At 38.7% G+C, this 18,378-nt stretch overlaps 1 protein-coding gene and 2 long non-coding RNA genes across 3 annotated transcripts; 1 reads left to right on the top strand and 2 right to left on the bottom strand.

The window, feature by feature from the left end:
• Positions 1-388: 388 nt before the first annotated feature.
• LOC129728899 (uncharacterized) lies at positions 389-7,708 on the bottom strand. The gene is made up of 5 exons (XM_055687373.1): positions 7,208-7,708; positions 6,236-6,903; positions 4,910-5,335; positions 1,361-1,489; positions 389-485 (listed from the first exon to the last, which is right to left on the bottom strand). Exons 1-5 carry the CDS (start codon positions 7,676-7,678, stop codon positions 389-391), a joined length of 1,791 nt encoding a protein of 596 aa, XP_055543348.1. The 5' UTR covers positions 7,679-7,708.
• Positions 7,709-14,263: 6,555 nt separating this feature from the next.
• Positions 14,264-15,472, bottom strand: LOC129729733 (uncharacterized). The gene is made up of 4 exons (XR_008728735.1): positions 15,334-15,472; positions 15,045-15,274; positions 14,485-14,981; positions 14,264-14,429 (listed from the first exon to the last, which is right to left on the bottom strand). It is a non-coding gene; the product is annotated as an uncharacterized LOC129729733 (long non-coding RNA).
• Positions 15,473-16,965: 1,493 nt separating this feature from the next.
• On the top strand, positions 16,966-17,951 carry LOC129729732 (uncharacterized). The gene is made up of 4 exons (XR_008728734.1): positions 16,966-17,082; positions 17,137-17,322; positions 17,376-17,530; positions 17,619-17,951. It is a non-coding gene; the product is annotated as an uncharacterized LOC129729732 (long non-coding RNA).
• Positions 17,952-18,378: the final 427 nt, after the last annotated feature.

Raw genomic sequence — 18,378 nt, 5'->3', positions numbered from 1 at the left:
CGTCAACTTTACAGAATTGTAAGATACAAGATCTGTCTAAAATATCACAAAGCCATCGCCAGGGTATGAGCGACGTTTAATTTTTTTTAGATATTGGTTCACGTAGACATCCACCTTCATTGATCCTGGCACGATGCAGTAAAAAAAATTTCGCACGAGAGCAAACTGTGTGCCGAATAGTCAGCAAAAAATAAATGAATTTGCTACATTTACGTTTTTAAGTTTACAGGGTATATAGTCAAATCAATAACCGTTAACTGAGAAGCAAGGAGAAACTCTCCATATTTCTCATGATCACCATGATAATCATGTCACTTTCATTCTAGGGAAAAAGTATATCATTGGCTTTACGTTAGGAGCCTAAGCAATTGGAAAAAATGAATTACGACTAATTTTCGAAAAAGGTTTTTTTGTGGGCCTGAACGGCATTGGACATAAATGCCAATGCGACAAGTGTAGTTGTCTCTTGTAGCTGACCCTGATTTCTGTACACAGATTACAAGATGCTCGAACTCATTGATGGAGTTGAGCTTGTTGGTTGCAAACCTGTGCTCGATCCTTCATTGTTCCACATTGAGCGAAGAAACGTCCATGTTGGGCTTCGCTTCCATTCAGTAAGAGACTGTTATTACTAAAGGTGTTAGCTTGAATTCCTTTAGGATTCTGAGGTGACCCGTTAGGTTAGGTCGCACCTGCTCCTCGTGCTCGCGATTATTCCGACGGTGAGCTCTATTTTGAGGAGCTCTTGCCTCCCTGTATCTCTCTCTTTTCTGACGTGTGGCCACAATGAGCACGCGGTTCCTGGCACGGTTTTTCTCATCCGTCGCTTCCTGGCACTCAGCATCAAACCAGCTGTTGCGCTGTTTTCCACGCGTCGTACCTACCATCTCTCTCGCAGTCGTTTCAATGGCACTGTAAACATTACTCCACAGCCCATTTATGTCTTCCACTCGTTCCTCCTGCTGTTCTGCTATCCGTTGATCCAGCTCTCTGGCGTACACTTCTGCCAACCCATCAGCTTTCCACCGCTGTATATTGAAAAGCAACGTCCTGTCTGTGCAAGATTTCATCACGCTCGACAACTGTGCGCAGATCTTGCAAACGACGAGATAATGGTGAGAGTCTATGTTTGGACCCCAAAAAGGCCTAACATCAGCAACATCCGAAAAAAACGACCGTCAATCAGCACGTGATCGATTCGGGAGCAAGCTTCCTTATTTTGATGCCTTCAAGGGTGTTTCCGAGAATTAAACGTGGAAAATAGGAGCTACACATGACAAATTCTCTAGCCACGACATAGTTTATTAGCCTCAGGCCGTTTTCATTGAGTGACGAGTGGAGGCCATGCCTCCCTCCCAACCTTGCATCTCCGATTACGACTTCTACGATGTGTTTCGGGCATTCGTCATAGGTTCGTTCCAGCTTTCCATAGAACTCATCTTTGACGTCATCGGATATGTCGTTTGTAGGTGCGTAGGTGTTGATTAACCTGTAGTTGAAGAATTTGCCCCCAACTCAACACACATTTACGGTCATCTTCGGACCTCCACCGGATGACTCTTAATTTCTGATTTCTCATCACTACGAAACCGATACAGGTTCCGCCGCTTTGCTGCCACTGTAGTAGATGTGATACTTGAAAGGAGTGCGTGCAATAAGGTCTACTGCACGGAATTCCTTTTCTCTGGAACCTCCTAAATCGCTGCGATTTCGTCTCCCTACCACTGTAGCTACCTTACCAGGATCGCGATACCTAAATCCTGCTGATGGGGCTGCATTCTGAGGTGTAGCTTGTGGGATACAGTATTTCACGATTCAGTCGTTCGCTCCGGGTTAGAAGCTATTATACGCCACCCCTAACACGGGAACACAGTCGCGTACGATATCCTTTCCTAGTCAGCGATCGGGTTGGTTACCCAATCTTCACTAAGGTTATTCCCCAAGCAGCACCTGCAACATATTTTGAAATGATACTAGTCAATATTTATTGTTTAACGGTGCAAGAAACTTTTTCGGTTGCTTTAATGAAACTCAAAAGAATTGAGCAACATTGCGTTTTTTATGTGTATCCATCTCGTGATTCAACACAAAATGTTGCTTAGTAGTTTCCTGCAATCTACTTCCAACTGCATATTTCATGACGCTTTTGAATAACGATAATGTCACATGATATTGCGTATTGTTGTTTCACAGATGTTTTCTTTTAAGGAAAGCAACCTTGTGATGAAAATGTATAGCAACATCGTGTTGAACAATGTATTTGCTAAAAATGCCACAAAGTAAACAGCCATATTTAATATAAATAATGATACATGGTTATTGTTGGAAATATGGTTCGGTATCTTATATTTCGCGTTTAAAACACTGCATGTTCACTGAGCATGGTTTTCTTAACGATCTTTGTTTATAGTTTGAACTTTGGACTAATGAACTTTGTGTATAAATTGGCGAATTTGAATCATAAAATTTAGTTTAAAACGCTTCATAAGATGAGCGTGAATAATTACGAAATAAAAACATTTTCTGCACGGTAAATTTTCAATCGCAAGTATAATTGCATAACTATCAGGAGTGAAAGTAGAGAAAAATTCCAATAAACTTGAATGATTTAGATTTTTTAGAATATGTGTAGTCAGATGAATCTCCGCGACACAACCACCAAAGAGCAATGAGAATTAAGGTAAACAAAATTAAGTTTTGTTTTTCCTTTCTTTTCCTCCTATGCTGCAGCGGTAATCGATGCTGATGATGATTTCACATAGCATTGTTAGTTGCTTATAGGCTCAACCTCCTGCGCTTTTTCGGTTACATACAAGTTGATTAAAAGTAACGGATGCGAATAAATACAATCTGTGAATGCTACATTGGGAGTTGCATTTGCTGCATTGCAACAATGTGTGCTGCTTGGGTCGTATCCCGGTCGGCACCTCGTGGAGATTGAGATAGGAGATGCTGGACAAATGTGAGTGACCATATTAGGGTCTCAAGTCACACGTGTCCAGCCATTTACCACGCTCGTTCCCTACATTGCATACATTACGGTGTTAGAAGTAAAGTATTCAAGCAGGTACTCACCTCATGTGTTGACATCCGAGCTGCCCCAAACTGTGTGGTGCGCGTTGGCATTGCAGCCGACGATGAGTGGCTTGTTGATGCTTCGGCAGTACCGCACAAGCGCTGTGACTCGGAATGGTGACATGTCGTCTAGGTCCCCCGGGAAGTAAGCGGAGGCAACAACCATCTCTTGTGTGAAACCGACTGACTTCCCAACACTTACGGCTGGCAAATGTTGCGGCAGAGCAGGCCCTATTGCTGGTATCGCAGGGTCGGCTAGCTACCGGGTAATCAAGGTACAAGTAAAAGTACAAAAACCAAGAACCTTCACTTTACTTATATATTTCGTGTATTTGTAGCGTGTAAGTGTAACAATGGTGTGGCGTGTAGTGTCTACTCACTAGTATTTGCCGCTTAACGTTGTTTATGGTGACGCAGGAGTCCTCTCGACTGCGCAACCCGATCTCGTACCGGTACAAGGCGGATGGCAGGATAGCGGGAACTTAGTTATCTCGAACCGAATCTTGCAGGCGTCTTCCCTCCTTGACGTAATCGGCCTGACCGCGGCTGACCGCAATGGCCAGAACCGAGAGGGGACCCTCCTTAACGATTCGGACCTAATGTCCGAGGGTGTCGAAGCTCCTTTACGGGTTAGGCGCGGAACCTTTCCAGGTTCACAGGCCGAACCGTGTGCTGCGCAGTTCTCCTGTAGCTGCGGGCCAATCTGCAAACGCACTACCGGTAGCCCAAAGGGGGGTGGGTCCAATCTCTGGTCTAACTCACTGCTGAACAGCACACGAACGCCTGATGTAGAAAAAAGCTCCCGAGTCTGCAAGTCCACTTCCTTTTATAGTCTCAGAAAGTCCACCAGTTCCCTCCAATAGTTTTGCGCCTAATTTAAGTCTTCATTTTTGAAGCAATTTGCGCACCTTTTTCCCTTCACATGGTGGAGATTCGCCTGAACTACGCCTACGCTCCTCACATCGAGGTCAACATTTCTTTTATCGAGTCTGTTTAACCCTCTAGTTCCCAGTGCCGCCTTTAGACGGGCTTCAGTTGAACCTCTAAAAAGCTTCAATCAATAATTAAAAAATGTTTTTAAAGTTTCAAAGTGATTTTTTCGAAGCCCGTCTGAAAATTAATCTGGGCACTAGAGGGTTAAGATCCTTTTCTGCATTTGCACCAGAGTCTTTCCCGCCTGTATTAGAGGACTTTACGCTAACCTGCCACATGCGTGCTTAGCCGTACCCGAAGCTCTATGCCGCTAGCAGACTGTTGGTCCAGTTCGACAATCCAGTAACGTTGCGATAGCATACTCACCATGCACGTGTGGCGAAACCATTGCTCTGGTATTGGAGTAGACGGAGATTTATATCATTCATGGTGTCCACATTTTTTTGGAAGAACTATATGAATTCGGGAGATCCTTCGTGCGAAACACTTGAAAGCGTGCTCCCTCTCACGGTTTAAGAGAAGACGCCGTGATCTCCAGCCATCTAACGTGTCGTTGTTGGTATAGATGAGTTGTAGGATGCCTTTTTCAGGTGGCAACTCCTGAACATGGACCTGGTGGTAGGTGAGTCCTGGTCCGCAATCCAGTCCGAATGGAGTCACGAACAGTTTTTAACTGTTCAGGGATAGGTCATAAAGCTAGATAGTCGAACGAGGTGATCGACAGGCTTGTGGCCTCCAGCACTTCTCTATAGGTTACCCCTGATGTTTGTCGCGGTGCAGATGACAACGCGCTTGCTAGATCCCGAAGCCTTTTGCTGATACGGCCCTAAACGTTAGAGTTTGGCAAGGTCGTGTAAATCGGCCGAGGTCGCTTGTTTGCGACCTGACCCGAACGGTCAACCTGGTCGACTGCTTGACGAATTGAGTCGGTGGCCTCCTCGCGTGGGTGACCCCGTGCTTCTCCGGATCGGGAAGACTGTCCGTCGGGTTCTCCTCTTTCCGACTTGGCGAACTAAGGATTAGTGATGAAACTGAAGGCCCTTTGTCCAGCGAGTCACCGTCAAGGTTGAAGTTCTTCTGCAATTCCATCGCCTTGGTCTCGCCTGTTGCGTGCAATCTTGTCAGGCTGCACGCCATGGAGTGTGTTAGCTGAATTTGTTCCGGCAAAGTAAAGTTGCCGGGATCCGGGTTTGAGGCTTGTTGCTTTATTTTTATTTGAATCCAGTTTGATCCCACGAGTTTGTCACGAAAGAACGGAATCCTCTGCGTGTTACGGCAGAAGGCTTGAATACTGTGGTAGGGCTCATTCCACAGACTCCGTTTACGGCTGTACGTAGAATCGTATAGAAGAATACTTTACTGTATTTCGCTTACACCACAAGCGAAAATGTAAATGTTAAGTATATATTTTGGCAGTTTCGGTGAACGCTGTGCAGTACGCCCGATGATGGCTTTATCTACCAATCTCTTACAAGAAGGGGGATTCAATGTTGTTTTGAAAAAGGTGATTAATTACAGTAAAAAAGAGCAAATCTATTTTAATGCTTTTTCGGGTGCCAAACAACTGTACAAAATTTGAAAACCGTTACTATACGGCTTTCCGCATTGTGTTTGAAAATCACGTATCCATCATAGAAAATTTCAAAAACTGCGTTATAAAGCAATGTGCAAATGATCACGAACTTACTATTAGAGATGACCTAGCCATCGGTACCTATAATTCATAGTAGAGCCATTCCACGTCACTTCGAAAATCGTTCCGAAAGGATTATTCCCGATTCAATTTTCACGGTTGTTTGGTTTTAATTAAGATGTCATTTTTGATATCAATTTATCGTTTAAGATCAGAACTTTTTCCAAAAAAAGAACTGTCAAAAATAAATTTAATAGAAAAATTGTGAATTCAATTATTGGTGTTTTCGGTAAAGTTGTAGATAATAGCATTGTAGTTCTGAAGGTAAATATACACTGAAATTAGTTTACCATAAGCAACCCCAATCCACTGACCCAGTGGAATTAAAAAAATCGAAATAATCGTCGTTATCAGTAGAATTTATTATTCACCACAGAGAAATAAACAAAGGAGAACTTTACCTTGAAAGGTGACTTTCTTTTTGTACTAAATAAAGTGATCATTTGTAAAAAGTAGGAAGAAATTGCATAACTGCATTATTATTACATACATGTCTATGTGGAGAGCGATCTACGTTTTGAAGCATCATAAAACTTATCATGTAAACGATTTCCAGTTTGCGACGATTTGCCTCTGCTTTTTATTTTTACCAACAGAGCAATTTTAAGCAGGCTTCTATTCATAGCATAAATGTAGGCTGCGCTAACTACGGCCAGACAAAACAAAAAGGCAAACACTGCTGCCAGTGCTATCCATATCCAATCGGTTGCGTTCGCTTTGCTTGGAGGCGATGCTGTGACAACCGGTTTGAATGTAGAAGTCATCGCTTGGTTAGCTGACGATGTGCTTTCGTCTCTTGGAGAATTTGTTGTTGAACTCAGAGTTGTGCTCTCAATGAAAGCAGTTGTAGAAGACGCACTAGATGAAGATGTACTGGTTGTAGTAGAAGTAATGGTAGTAGTAGGATTGCTTGTAGTACTCGTTGCGTATGTAGTAGAGGTAGTAGTAGAAGTAGTCGTAGTAGTAGTAGTAGTAGGGAAGGTAGTAGTAGGGATGGTAGTAGTAGGAGTAGAAGTAGTAGTAGTAGTAATAGGATGAGTTGTAGTTGTAGTGAAAGAAGGAGTAGTAATAGTAGAAGTTATCATTGTTGTTGCGAATTCATCTAAGGATCTGCAATCATCTGTTTCTATTTCATAGTTAAAAACGGTGAAATACTCAATAGCAAGATCACTGCCAGAATTCATATTAGCTTCGATTTGTATCTGCAAGAAAAAAAACATGTGCCTATTAGAGAAATTGGTTATCATGTTGTATCATCAATTAGTGCAATGATGGACTGTTTACTAATAAAGCAGTATTAAGGTATGAATATTGCACGTGTAAAAACGTTTTACTCCAGATGTTAACTAGAGTATCATAGTATCATTTTTTTTTTTTGTACGTGTTGCATTATTTCAGTACCTCATACTAACCATTTATTATTGAACTGCAGAAACATAATTTATATCATAAGTTAATATGGTATACCATTTTCATAAAAAACCATCATTAAGCACTTGAAATTACCTTAGCGCGTTTGATAACCAAATCCATCTTCTGTTGAAACAATCCCCAGCCGCGGGTAGCCTGTTCGGTTTTCCATCGAATGACAACCGTCGGGTTTCCTTCGCTATCAATACGATCTAAGTCCAATATCCTAACCTCCAATGACGCACTCAAATCAAAAATTAAATTGTACACCATCCTCAGTTCAGTTTGTTCATTCACACTGAAACTCTGCACTGTTTCACCACATGTCAATCCTTGCCACTGTTCCGAAAGGTAATATTCAGCAAAATCCCGGTACGGAGTAAATACCGTTGATGCGTGATATGGCTTTACGGTAAATTCCTGAATATAGGAGCAACGTGACAAATACGTCAATGTCGCTTGATCAAAATCGATTCTGGTACAGGAAACATCCTCCGCCAGAATGCACACGCTAAAGCTAAGCACGATACCGGCTAACAGGAGCCAAAATTCCGGTAGGCCGAACATTGCGTGGTTCCTTTCAGTTTTGCGCTTGACGAAGATAAATCGTGACTGCTTTCGATCTTGTATCAACGGAAATGTATGACCGTTTACAAACGGCCCGTCAATCAATTGTCATTCACTGTGCTCTGATTATCAGCTGATACAAGATATATTAATGGTTTATTGAAAAGACATAGCAATTAAACCTCAGTACTGCTCTTGGCTGCAGACGACGCAGAGCTTTACGCTTTGAGGTTCAATGGCTGTGTTGATGACAGTGTAAATTTTAGGATTATTGAGAGCCATTCTATCAGCTTACTAGTCAAGTGTCAGACGCATAGTTTATTGCATTAGAAACAATCTGCCGATGCAAGATATAATACTGTTATATGTCACTTTATGTTATCACAGACGGAATACTATCGTGCTCTAACGCCACAAACAACGAAAATTTCGAAAATAAATAATACAAATAACGCTCGTTGGCCAGCAAGTTTCTTTTTCAATCTCTCAAACTCTCTATCTTCCTATAACTCCATCTGTTTAGTTTTTCTTATAGCCATGTTTTTACCTATCTTTATCACAGTTCGACTCTTTTTTATCTCTTTGTTTTTAACTTTTTCTCTTTCATTAAGTCTTCCTTTCTTTTTTTTAAATTGAATAAACAACATAGGGAAATATTTTTCAATTGACGTATACTGCCGCGCATAGCAAGTCAGTCCCATTTGCATTTTCAGTAAAATTGAGTTATTACGCGTAAATGGTAGCTAACAATGCATAGTTTCGTAACAATGGATGAGCTCAACAACTCTGTTCTGAAAAGCTGCTGGAAAACATCCAAACATATTGTCCCATCTCGTAAGAAGCAATGTTATAAAATCATATAAAAACGCGTTTTTCTCGGCTTGCTGAATATGCAGGTGGGACTGACATGCTATGCGCGGCAGTATAGGTACGAGGAAATATGTTATAATTTCATCTCTTTGGTGAAAGATTAGTGAATCAGCAAAGTATATATTAAATACCAAAATGATTAATCTTCGAAGCTAGTCCAGATTTTTTTGAGGCACCCTTCAATTACCCTAGAATACAGATCAATCGTTTCGGCGTAAAATTTCGAATTCTCTATCATAACTGAAAAAAAAAACACATCAATATATCAAACGGATTAGTGACCCCGGTATGTGACAAATCAGCATATCTATAATTTATCAATTTTTATATCTCAGACAAAGGAAGCTTAAGGTGTGTTATCAGAAACGTTCGAAGGCTCCCGCTACTCGTCACCGAAATCAGTACCGGTTGAGTTTCGGCGATTATACGTCCCCATGCAGGCAGTATCGCTTTCGGCATCTGAAAGCTCTACAATAACGAGCGAATAACATTCCACCAAACAATTATGACATCGTTTTCGGCTCCAAGTACCATCATACTGATAATACTTTTAACATTCCGCGGTCTCTGTTCTGCTGGTCCATCATCAAGAAGGTTACACATGGTACTGACAGAACCGTTACAAGCTGAAGAAACACTGATAGCAGAGCAAGCTGGCAAACAGTTCGAGGCAGCCATGGTAGAACCGTACGCGTCAACCCCGGAGCAGGTCGCCTGGATGGTGACGGCAATCATATTTATCGTCCTGTTTTCCCTGTCAATCGTCGTGATCGGATATTTGTGGTACTTGCGAAATTCTAAGCTCAAAGAATTAAGGGCACTGCAGATGGCCCGCGACGATAAAAACAATCGGAATGTGTGGTACGGTGGTTCGTACATGTAGATAATGAAATTGGTAGTGATAACTTACTGGTGGTGTAAATATAACTCGTACTGTGACTCACAGCGTTTAGTTTGAATCTAAAGTGAATGATATCATCAGCTTTGATTTTCGATTTAGCTATACTTACTTTAGCTATACATATTTTTACAAACTTTAGAATTATTTCAAAACTGCTCAATAATAATTTTACAATCACTCATACCAAAGTTTACATCCGCTAGTATAAACCATCGTGCCGAGAAAAATTCGTTCAAATTAGATTCATTTCAAAGTTCTTGTGAATTCAGTTGTTCGGTTCAAATAGAAGAAGCTTTATTTTTTTGTCAGTGAAATTAATTTTGCTTAAAACACAAATCTCATGGACTTAAAATGAGCGGCAGTGTTAAAATAAGCATTCCAGAATTAATCAGTAAAATACGTTATATAAAATACAGTGTGAAATAAAAATTGTCATTGATGTTGTTTTCAAGGCCGAAGAAAAATATTTTGTACACGTAAAAGAGGCTGCCGTGCTATGCAAGAAACTATTGATTACCTTGTATCACACTTGTATTATATACTAAATTAATTCAAAAAAAGTTAACGAAACCTTTTGTTTTTATAAATAAAAGTTCAATTGTTTTCAATTGTCTCGAAAAAATGAATAATGTTTACAAGAGCTGTGCAAATACTTTAATGTTTATATTCGGCGAAATGACACGCTCAAAGTTTATTCAACATATTTTGTTGAGCACAGATTATTGTAATGTCAAACGATGCACTTACATTCACTTGTAACTGTGAAAGTGGACGGGTTTCCTACGAAAAGTTTCTTCAACCTTCGTAAAAATAGAATTAACAACTTGCCTTCAGAACACTAATGCCTTCAGAACACTAATTGCAAGTATTCGTAAATATGCTGGACTCATGTTCAGTTGTTGGGCATCACTCTGCTCCTGTTCACGATACTCTGGTATAAAATTCATTTTCGTTAAACTTCTATGAAGTCTCCTTTGAATAAAACTTCTGCTATCAATCGTCGCATCGAAAAAAATCTAAACTACCTAGGTATATCTGAAATTTATTTGTGAAAGTATTGCCATAAACCATCAAAAATAATTAATTTAAAGCATTGCATATTAACATTTTGAATGCTTATAAACACCTTGCATTTTTATTGTGCATCTTCATTTTACGCAGCCAGTTTTACGAACTCTTACGTATTTAATTCAGATAAAAATCCTACGAAAAAATACTAACAATGTTAAAGACAAATTATGAGTGTTTAATGAAATTCAAATGAAAAATTGAAAAAATAACATAATATAAAATAACATGGTATGTTAGACACACAATGAAAAATACCAAAAAGGTAAAAACATATCACTTTGCAAACAATTTTGACTTCAAAAAGCTAATGATGCCTCACAGACTAACAGACATAACACGTCGTACAAATTTTCAATAAAATCATCGTTTGGATGATTCCAGTACTTTACGTTAGTAACACTAGCACCATCTGCTGCCGTGTTCGCGCTGCGTCATGTAATTCGACATCAGCGCCAGCGTTACTGCATGTGTCAAATGGGGAACTACAAAATATGTATGAGATTGCTTGACAGCGCCTTAGACGACGTTTGCGCGCGATGACTGTTATTCGATTGAACATTTGAAATGAACGTTTTTTGCGGCGATGGAGCTAGGTTCCAATGTTACGTCTGTTAGTCTGTGGATGCCTTTTTATCCATTTGTGTTGGGGCATGTAAATATGATAACATATAGCATTCCCCAACACATTTGATCATATCCTAAACCAGATTGGTGCATACAGACTTAATCTCAAGTAATAAAACGATAACTGTTCGAATACCTCGATAGTTGCTACGATCGAGTCGAATCCTTATTTTAGATAAAGCAAGTCAGGTTTTCCAAGCAGCACTTGGAACTTTGTATACGTTGCGCGAATGGTTGCGATGGTTGCACAATAAGGCAATCCACGAGTGACGTTTCTCTGCTTGTACGTTTGTTATTGTTGCTGTTTTTCAAGCTGCAAACCCAAAACACGACCAAAACCGAAATCTTTTAATGTCGGCAATAATATCAAAAGTGATTTTTTAATGTTGTATTTAGAATTGGCACTCGCGATACTAGAGCTACCGATCAGATAACATTTGATTTTCACGCTTCTGGATCTGGATTGTATCCAAGTTGCGACTGATCAAACATACATAAAGCTGTCATAAGTTAAAAACAGATTGAATCAGCTGATCGCAACTGTCTCGTGGATTGCCTTTTTCGAATTGTCACAACACGAGTAACTTTATGTTATTTACACGTTACGTTATCGTTTTTCAACTCCTGCCAAAGTATCAATTGCTTAGTAATGTTCTATACTCTACCTCCAACTTCGTGTTTTCATGATGTTTTTAAATAACGATAAATAAAAAAAAGGAAAACAATATTTTGCTTAAACACTGCTTCCATATGTTACTGGAAATATTTTTTGGCTTTTTTTTATTATATTCTATTTTATAAATAACAAATACAGGTTTTTGTAATTCTGATAATATCAGCCGATGATTTGGAATACCCTCAATTCAAATATATCGATGTTGTAACCTCCAGTTAGGCTACAAAACTAGTTTTTCTAGCATATTTAGCTAAATACAATACGATACATCTTATTATTGCAACTTTTCATTTGTTTTTAGAATATTTCTTGTTTATTTCATAATAACTGTTGTACGTTATTCCAGTGAAATTAGAATTTGAATTTCTTGTATAAAGATTCCCAAACCCCCTCTATCCCTGGACCGTAAACATTAACCATCACAAGCTGGGCGCATTTCACATGCGAGTTGTCAAATCGTGCTCAGATCGTCAGATGTCAGCTCGACCCAGCAAGTACATCACGGTATATAATACCCTGGACAGGCCGAGGCCTCTTATATCATCTACTTTTGGCCAAGTAGCACCGCCCGGTTTCAAACCTTCGGGATCAGTATCCCCGCTCGCTAAAAGTTGAAAGTAAAGTGAACCGTTTTTGGACCAGTGTGGTCAGTGTCTCCACCTGTGGACGCGTGAAGTGTTGGGATCCCCGGCTGGACCGTTCCGGGTTAGAAAAGGCCCTGCTGCTGACATTCGTAGGGCTGTGTACGTCAGCTGGATCCTGGGATCGTGACGGACAAACTCCGAACCTCGACGAGTGAAATAGCCAGGTGCTGTGACCAGCGTTTCAGACCGTGGACGACTCGCGAAAAATGGCGGTGCTTATTCCGTTTCGATCGTGGACAACAACCGCGCTAACTCAAGGATGTCTGGTACTATCATCGTAGAGCCGGCCGGTAGGGTGGTGCGCGGCGTCATCGATAAAATGTAAAGCGGCTCGTAAATCCCAAATTATACTTTCCAAACCATTCCTTTCCAATTGTGTAAAAGTAAATGAATAAAATTGATTTTGTAGTGAAATGAACATTAGCTAAGAATTAATGTATCTAATGAAAGGTCACTTGATTAAAATCTTCCTCGTATTGCTTTTTTTTTCGCCCTGAGTGGTTCCTAAAGGAACAAAGAGAATACTTACAATGTCCACGCGAATATTTCCAAAATATCCTTTGATGTTGCTAATATGATCTGCCGAAGAAAACTAAGAATAGTATAAAACTTTATTATTTTCATTCTAAGATTAATTCAATATCTCTTGCAAAAAATGTGTGTATATGTGTGTGGTTGAGTATCAATAGCATTTCCAACTTTTAGAATACTTTTTAGAATAAAAATAGCGATCCACTAGTGCAAGAGTCTGCACAAAAAAATCAAGCCCTAACCAACCAATGTGTCTTTTCTTACTTACCTTAATACTAGCGACAGATCCAAATATCGCGCAGATCTGTAAGCTGCAGGACCTAATCTGATTACGTTTACGCAATTTGTAATAAACCATATTCGGTGTCGCAATCCGTCTCTTCACTTCGTTTTCACGCGGTACAAATGTACTAAAAATAACCACTTCGAAAGTATTCCAATCTACCCGTCAAGGGTCGCACGACTCATCTCGATCAGTTTGCTTGGAAAACCATGTTCAAGAATGATCTGCCACAACTTGTTGCTTTACACTGAATCGTACGCTGCCTTGAATTCTATGAACAGATGTTGTGCCTGCCACTTTCGTTCTCAAAACTTTTCGAGGATCTGTCTCAAGGTGAACATCTGGTAGGTTGTAGATCGTCCTACTCGAAAACCGCACTGAAATTCACCAACAAAGGCTTCCTGCAACGGCGTTAGTCTATTATTCAGGATGCGGGCGAAAACTTTATATGCGGAATTGAGAAGGGAATATGCCATGATACTTGCTACAGTCGAGTCTGTGTCCTTTCTTATAGTTAGGGCATATGAGTCGTTACAACCAATTTATAGGTAGTTTTTCCTCGGACCATACCCGATCAGCCAAGTGTATCAAGATTATAACATATCCTGATATTGTGTTACGAGCCATTTTTGTATCAACTTGTGTTCTAAACTTGGTCTCGTTAATAGTTAAAATACCAAAAATTCTATCAAGTTTGTTTAGTGATTATTACAAATTATAGCAAGATTTGTTAGGTTTTCTGCAGAAAAAGATCAGAATTAGTTAGAATTTTTAAACAAATTTTGTTAAAATTATGCTACAATATTATAACAGATTTTGTTTCAATCGTGTTATTTAAATATACATATTAAAAGGTTTTCTCAAAATATATAAATTCCTTTTTTTACCATCCTCATTGGAGTATTATTTATTCTCTTATTATAAAGATATGTTTAATAAATTTAAGTAAAGAAAAATGAATAAAATGACTGTTAAAGGTGATCATTGTTAGCCACGACATTTCCAAAACATTAATCTTCAGTGATGACCGCTTGTCACTTGCTTTCCGTGATAGGAAATCACACGTGACATCAATCGATTACATTCTTCTGCATTTATTCTTGCTACGGCTGGAGAATCGCCCATATTCAGCCTATGTTCATATAATCGTCCTGAAAAAAAAATATTCACATGTTCTATCCTTAATTAACTTGATAAAGAAGGTACCTGCAATATATTCAACTTTTTCCGGCTCCAACGCAGTCTTGATTGAAAAGCGATCCTGCTGTGAGCTAGCTGAAGACGTATGGAGTCCTCTACCTAGCGGATTATTCGACATGCGCCCCGTTACAGAGCGACCGCTCAGACCATCTGGCCAAACTTCGAGCATGAGAAGTTTTATAAAAACGTAGTCACTCTTATATCCAGCGGTAGAGAATTTCTCCAACTGATCACGTCCAACAAATCCTGGAACTTCGGTAAAAATTGATTTGTTTGTTGGGTTAAGCAACTTGCTGCTAAGAGCTGCTGTTCCGGAATGCCTATTTATTATGGTTTCGGAGTAAACTTCACACAAGCACACAGTTTTAGAGAGTTCTTTTCATCTTACCGATGCGCTGAAATTCGTCAAATACATTTTTACCTGCAACTCCATCAAAACTAACGGAACACTCTGATTGCGTGGACAAAGATTCGTTGCTTGGCCGTCTGCGACGAATTACTTTCTGTAAAGATTCATATTGGGGCTATAAACTCTGGACACGATATTGTTGTGGACTGTGGTATACTTTTAGACAACCAGCGGCGATTGAAGCGGATTTGCGTGTACGGTTAGTGACACCTAAACGTATGGAGTAGAGGCCGGACACTTCGAAATCGAACAGTGAACTACGTGACTAAAATCATTCTTTATTTCTAGTGAGTTCTCATCCAAAACGAGTCCTTCGGAACTGCTTCCTTTTCGTTTTTCATTCCAAACGACTTGTTCATGGTGCTTCCGTTCACTAATTTTATTGGCCTGCGGGGGAACGATACATTATAATCTTTTGCTCAAATATGGATGCTATAAATACTTACGGGCTTAAGCACAGCTACTACTTGTTTCTTCTGTCGCCGAGCACTTACCATTTTACTCTTTTCATTTTCGCACTTTGTATCCGAAATGAAAGTCAAATTGTGCACACGATAGTAACTTTTTCTTTAACGCGCTTCTCCGTCCGGCCATTTTGATAAATACAAGACACAGTTCAAAGTAATGAAATTTAGGTACTTGATTCAACCACCTCGAATATCACACTTTCATAATATTTACCAACATTAATTTGTATTTCACCGTGTCAAATAAATGTTGTTTAAACAAAACAAAATAATATTGACTAAACTTATATCACATTGTAATGAACTTAATTGCTTCAATTTTAAGAACTAGCATCACACGAATGGCATTGTACGAATAAAAGACAAAAAAGGAACGCAATAAATTTTCCGTTTTCGTTTCGGTTGTTGCTTTTAAGGACTTTTAAGAACTTTAATTGAATTTGTTCTTCCGCGTTTGCTGGCGAAACGGGTGCAAATTTTAATTAGATTAAATTCAATGTACCAGGTTTTAATCTTGTTGTTTTGAAAATTTGTACAGTATTAATATATCCTGTGCTCTGTGTTTTTATTGCAATCACAGTTTCATACTCATTCAATTTTTGACAATTAAAAATGTAGCTCGCAATAATAGACCTTTAGAACATTACATTGAACAAAATCAGACATAGGGAGGCAACATCGCTGTCAAATTACGTATCACTTACATCTCTTGACGTTAGCGATACATGAGAAAAGTGCATTTGTCTTCAAAAAACTTGCCCTCTGGTAAAGGATTCAGATGTTAGTGTTACCTTTCGAAAGCGATAACTAACACCAGAATTCACTTCTAAACAGCTTACTGATTTCCAATGAAACTTGTACGATGAAAAATCAACTTTGTTTTAAACCTGAACTTTTTTAGATGTCACCCCCTCCGGCAAACATCATGTCCTCGAGCAGAGTTGCTAGTAATTCGAATCACGAACCACAATTTGTAACACATCTATTTGAGTAAAATACAAAACTCTTTGAAAAACTCATATATATTTTCAACTTTCCAGGGGTAAAACTCTCATGAATTATTTTCGGAAAGCTCAGAGCGCAAATAACCGATGTCATCTTCAATGCACGAAATCATATTAGCAGCAGTGGGTAACTTCACGAAGGGTAAATGTATAATACTTTGCACAAAGCATTACCATATATTCGTGCGTCAATCATCTGTTGTATAGCTGATGCTGGCGAAAAGTTTTTGTATCTTGTTGTATATGAGTAAGACAGATTTTTCAGTATGTTTGGCAACTCATATACCTGACCATGAATCCATATAATTGCCATTCATGTTATTGTCTGAAAACCAACCCACTGTCATATAGTTGGGATTTTCGTAGTCAATTTATGTGCATTTCTTGAATTGGCTACAGCATTAAAAGTAATAGTATTTTTGCTGTTAACCTGCAGCTACACGCGAAACTAAAATTTTGTTGATTGAATTTGGCTATCGTTTGTTATTAATTTTTCGTCATTTAAAAAATAAGCTAAATAATTGCGAGTACATATACTCATTCGTTATATTGATATGGTTACCAGAGGGATGGTACGCTGTCATGTTTTTAGTTTGTTTTTGTTATCGCACCCATCGAGTCACGACCGTATATAGTTCGATTGATTAATATATAGAATGAATCATAAACGACCCGTCATCACTATTTGATCAGTCCTTGGATCAACAAGACCTATATAAAAAAGGTTAGCATCATATATTTATCGGTTAACTAACATTAATTGTTGTTTCACACCTAGAATCCTGCTACAAAAGCAATAATCACGGCAACTGGTATGGCATCACGAAATTTATCAGATTTTGATTTAACTGTTCGTGGAGCGACCGATATTACCTCAGAGCATATTCAAGACAAAAGGGCCACTTTGTTCAACGGAAGTTCTTGTGAATCTTTCTGCAGTGGTGATAAAAGTTTTACTGTAACAGTATGTGCAACGGTGAAAAATCGGGCTGGAAGATGACATTCAATGTTTTTCAGAATATTAATCGAGACGATGTTTTGAATTGCAACGAAGTACATAATACCGATAGTAACTTCGCCTCCCAGATGATGCTAACAATGAAGTTGAAAATTCTATAGAAAGTTTACCTCAACTTGAAGAAGAGGATGTCGGAGAGTTTTTAGACGAAACGGTAAGACAAGTTAAAACGCTGAATGATATGTGTTTTTAAGTCGTATGTATCATAACATAAAAACATTATTGTATACCTTTTGTTTCAGATTTTTTTTGACGGCAATGATTGCATTCAGTTTGCAGAAAGTTTGTCTGTAATGGATGTTTTACTAATGGTTCTTAATTATAACATAGAACATAAACTCGCACAAATTGCCTTAGAAGATCTACTTTGTCTATTGAACGTCTTTTCCAGGTTCATATAATATGAACAAAAGCTATTTTTGTACTAACTGTTAATATGGGTGAGTTTGTAGACGAATAAACTATTACCAGAGTTAAATGTCATATGGTCGGCGTGCGACCAGATTAAACCAAGCCCCAATTTTTTAAAAATTGAGTTATTAGTACCAGTGGATAATGATCTTATAACAAAATTATGTAAAATAAAAACACAGGTAGATTAAATTATATTATCCTAGAATCTAAAATGTTCTTTGATTGATAGAAAACACTACGAAATTTTCCATCTAACTTGTTATCGACGAATATCACTCAAAGCAGCCTAGCATCTCTAATTTCTGACATAACTTAGTTGATTTGATATGCTTAGGACAGTACTTTCCTTTTTTCTTCAAAAAAAAAACACCATTAAACATTCAAGTTAATGATTACAGAATTTGATATAATTCTGTTCTTATGATTTATCTGTGATATCAAAAATATTACACGATTTGATATTTCTATCAAATTCAGATATATTTGTGTTACCCGTTTGTTATAATCGTTTGATCGGGTACTCTCAGGATAATCTAGTGAATTGCAGTATGCAGCCGCTTGCTTCGACTTTGAAAAGTTCGGACGGTA

The sequence above is a fragment of the Wyeomyia smithii genome, chromosome 3, assembly GCF_029784165.1.
Source record: "Wyeomyia smithii strain HCP4-BCI-WySm-NY-G18 chromosome 3, ASM2978416v1, whole genome shotgun sequence".
Taxonomy (NCBI): domain Eukaryota; kingdom Metazoa; phylum Arthropoda; class Insecta; order Diptera; family Culicidae; genus Wyeomyia; species Wyeomyia smithii.
This window is presented reverse-complemented; position numbering and strand designations above follow the sequence as displayed.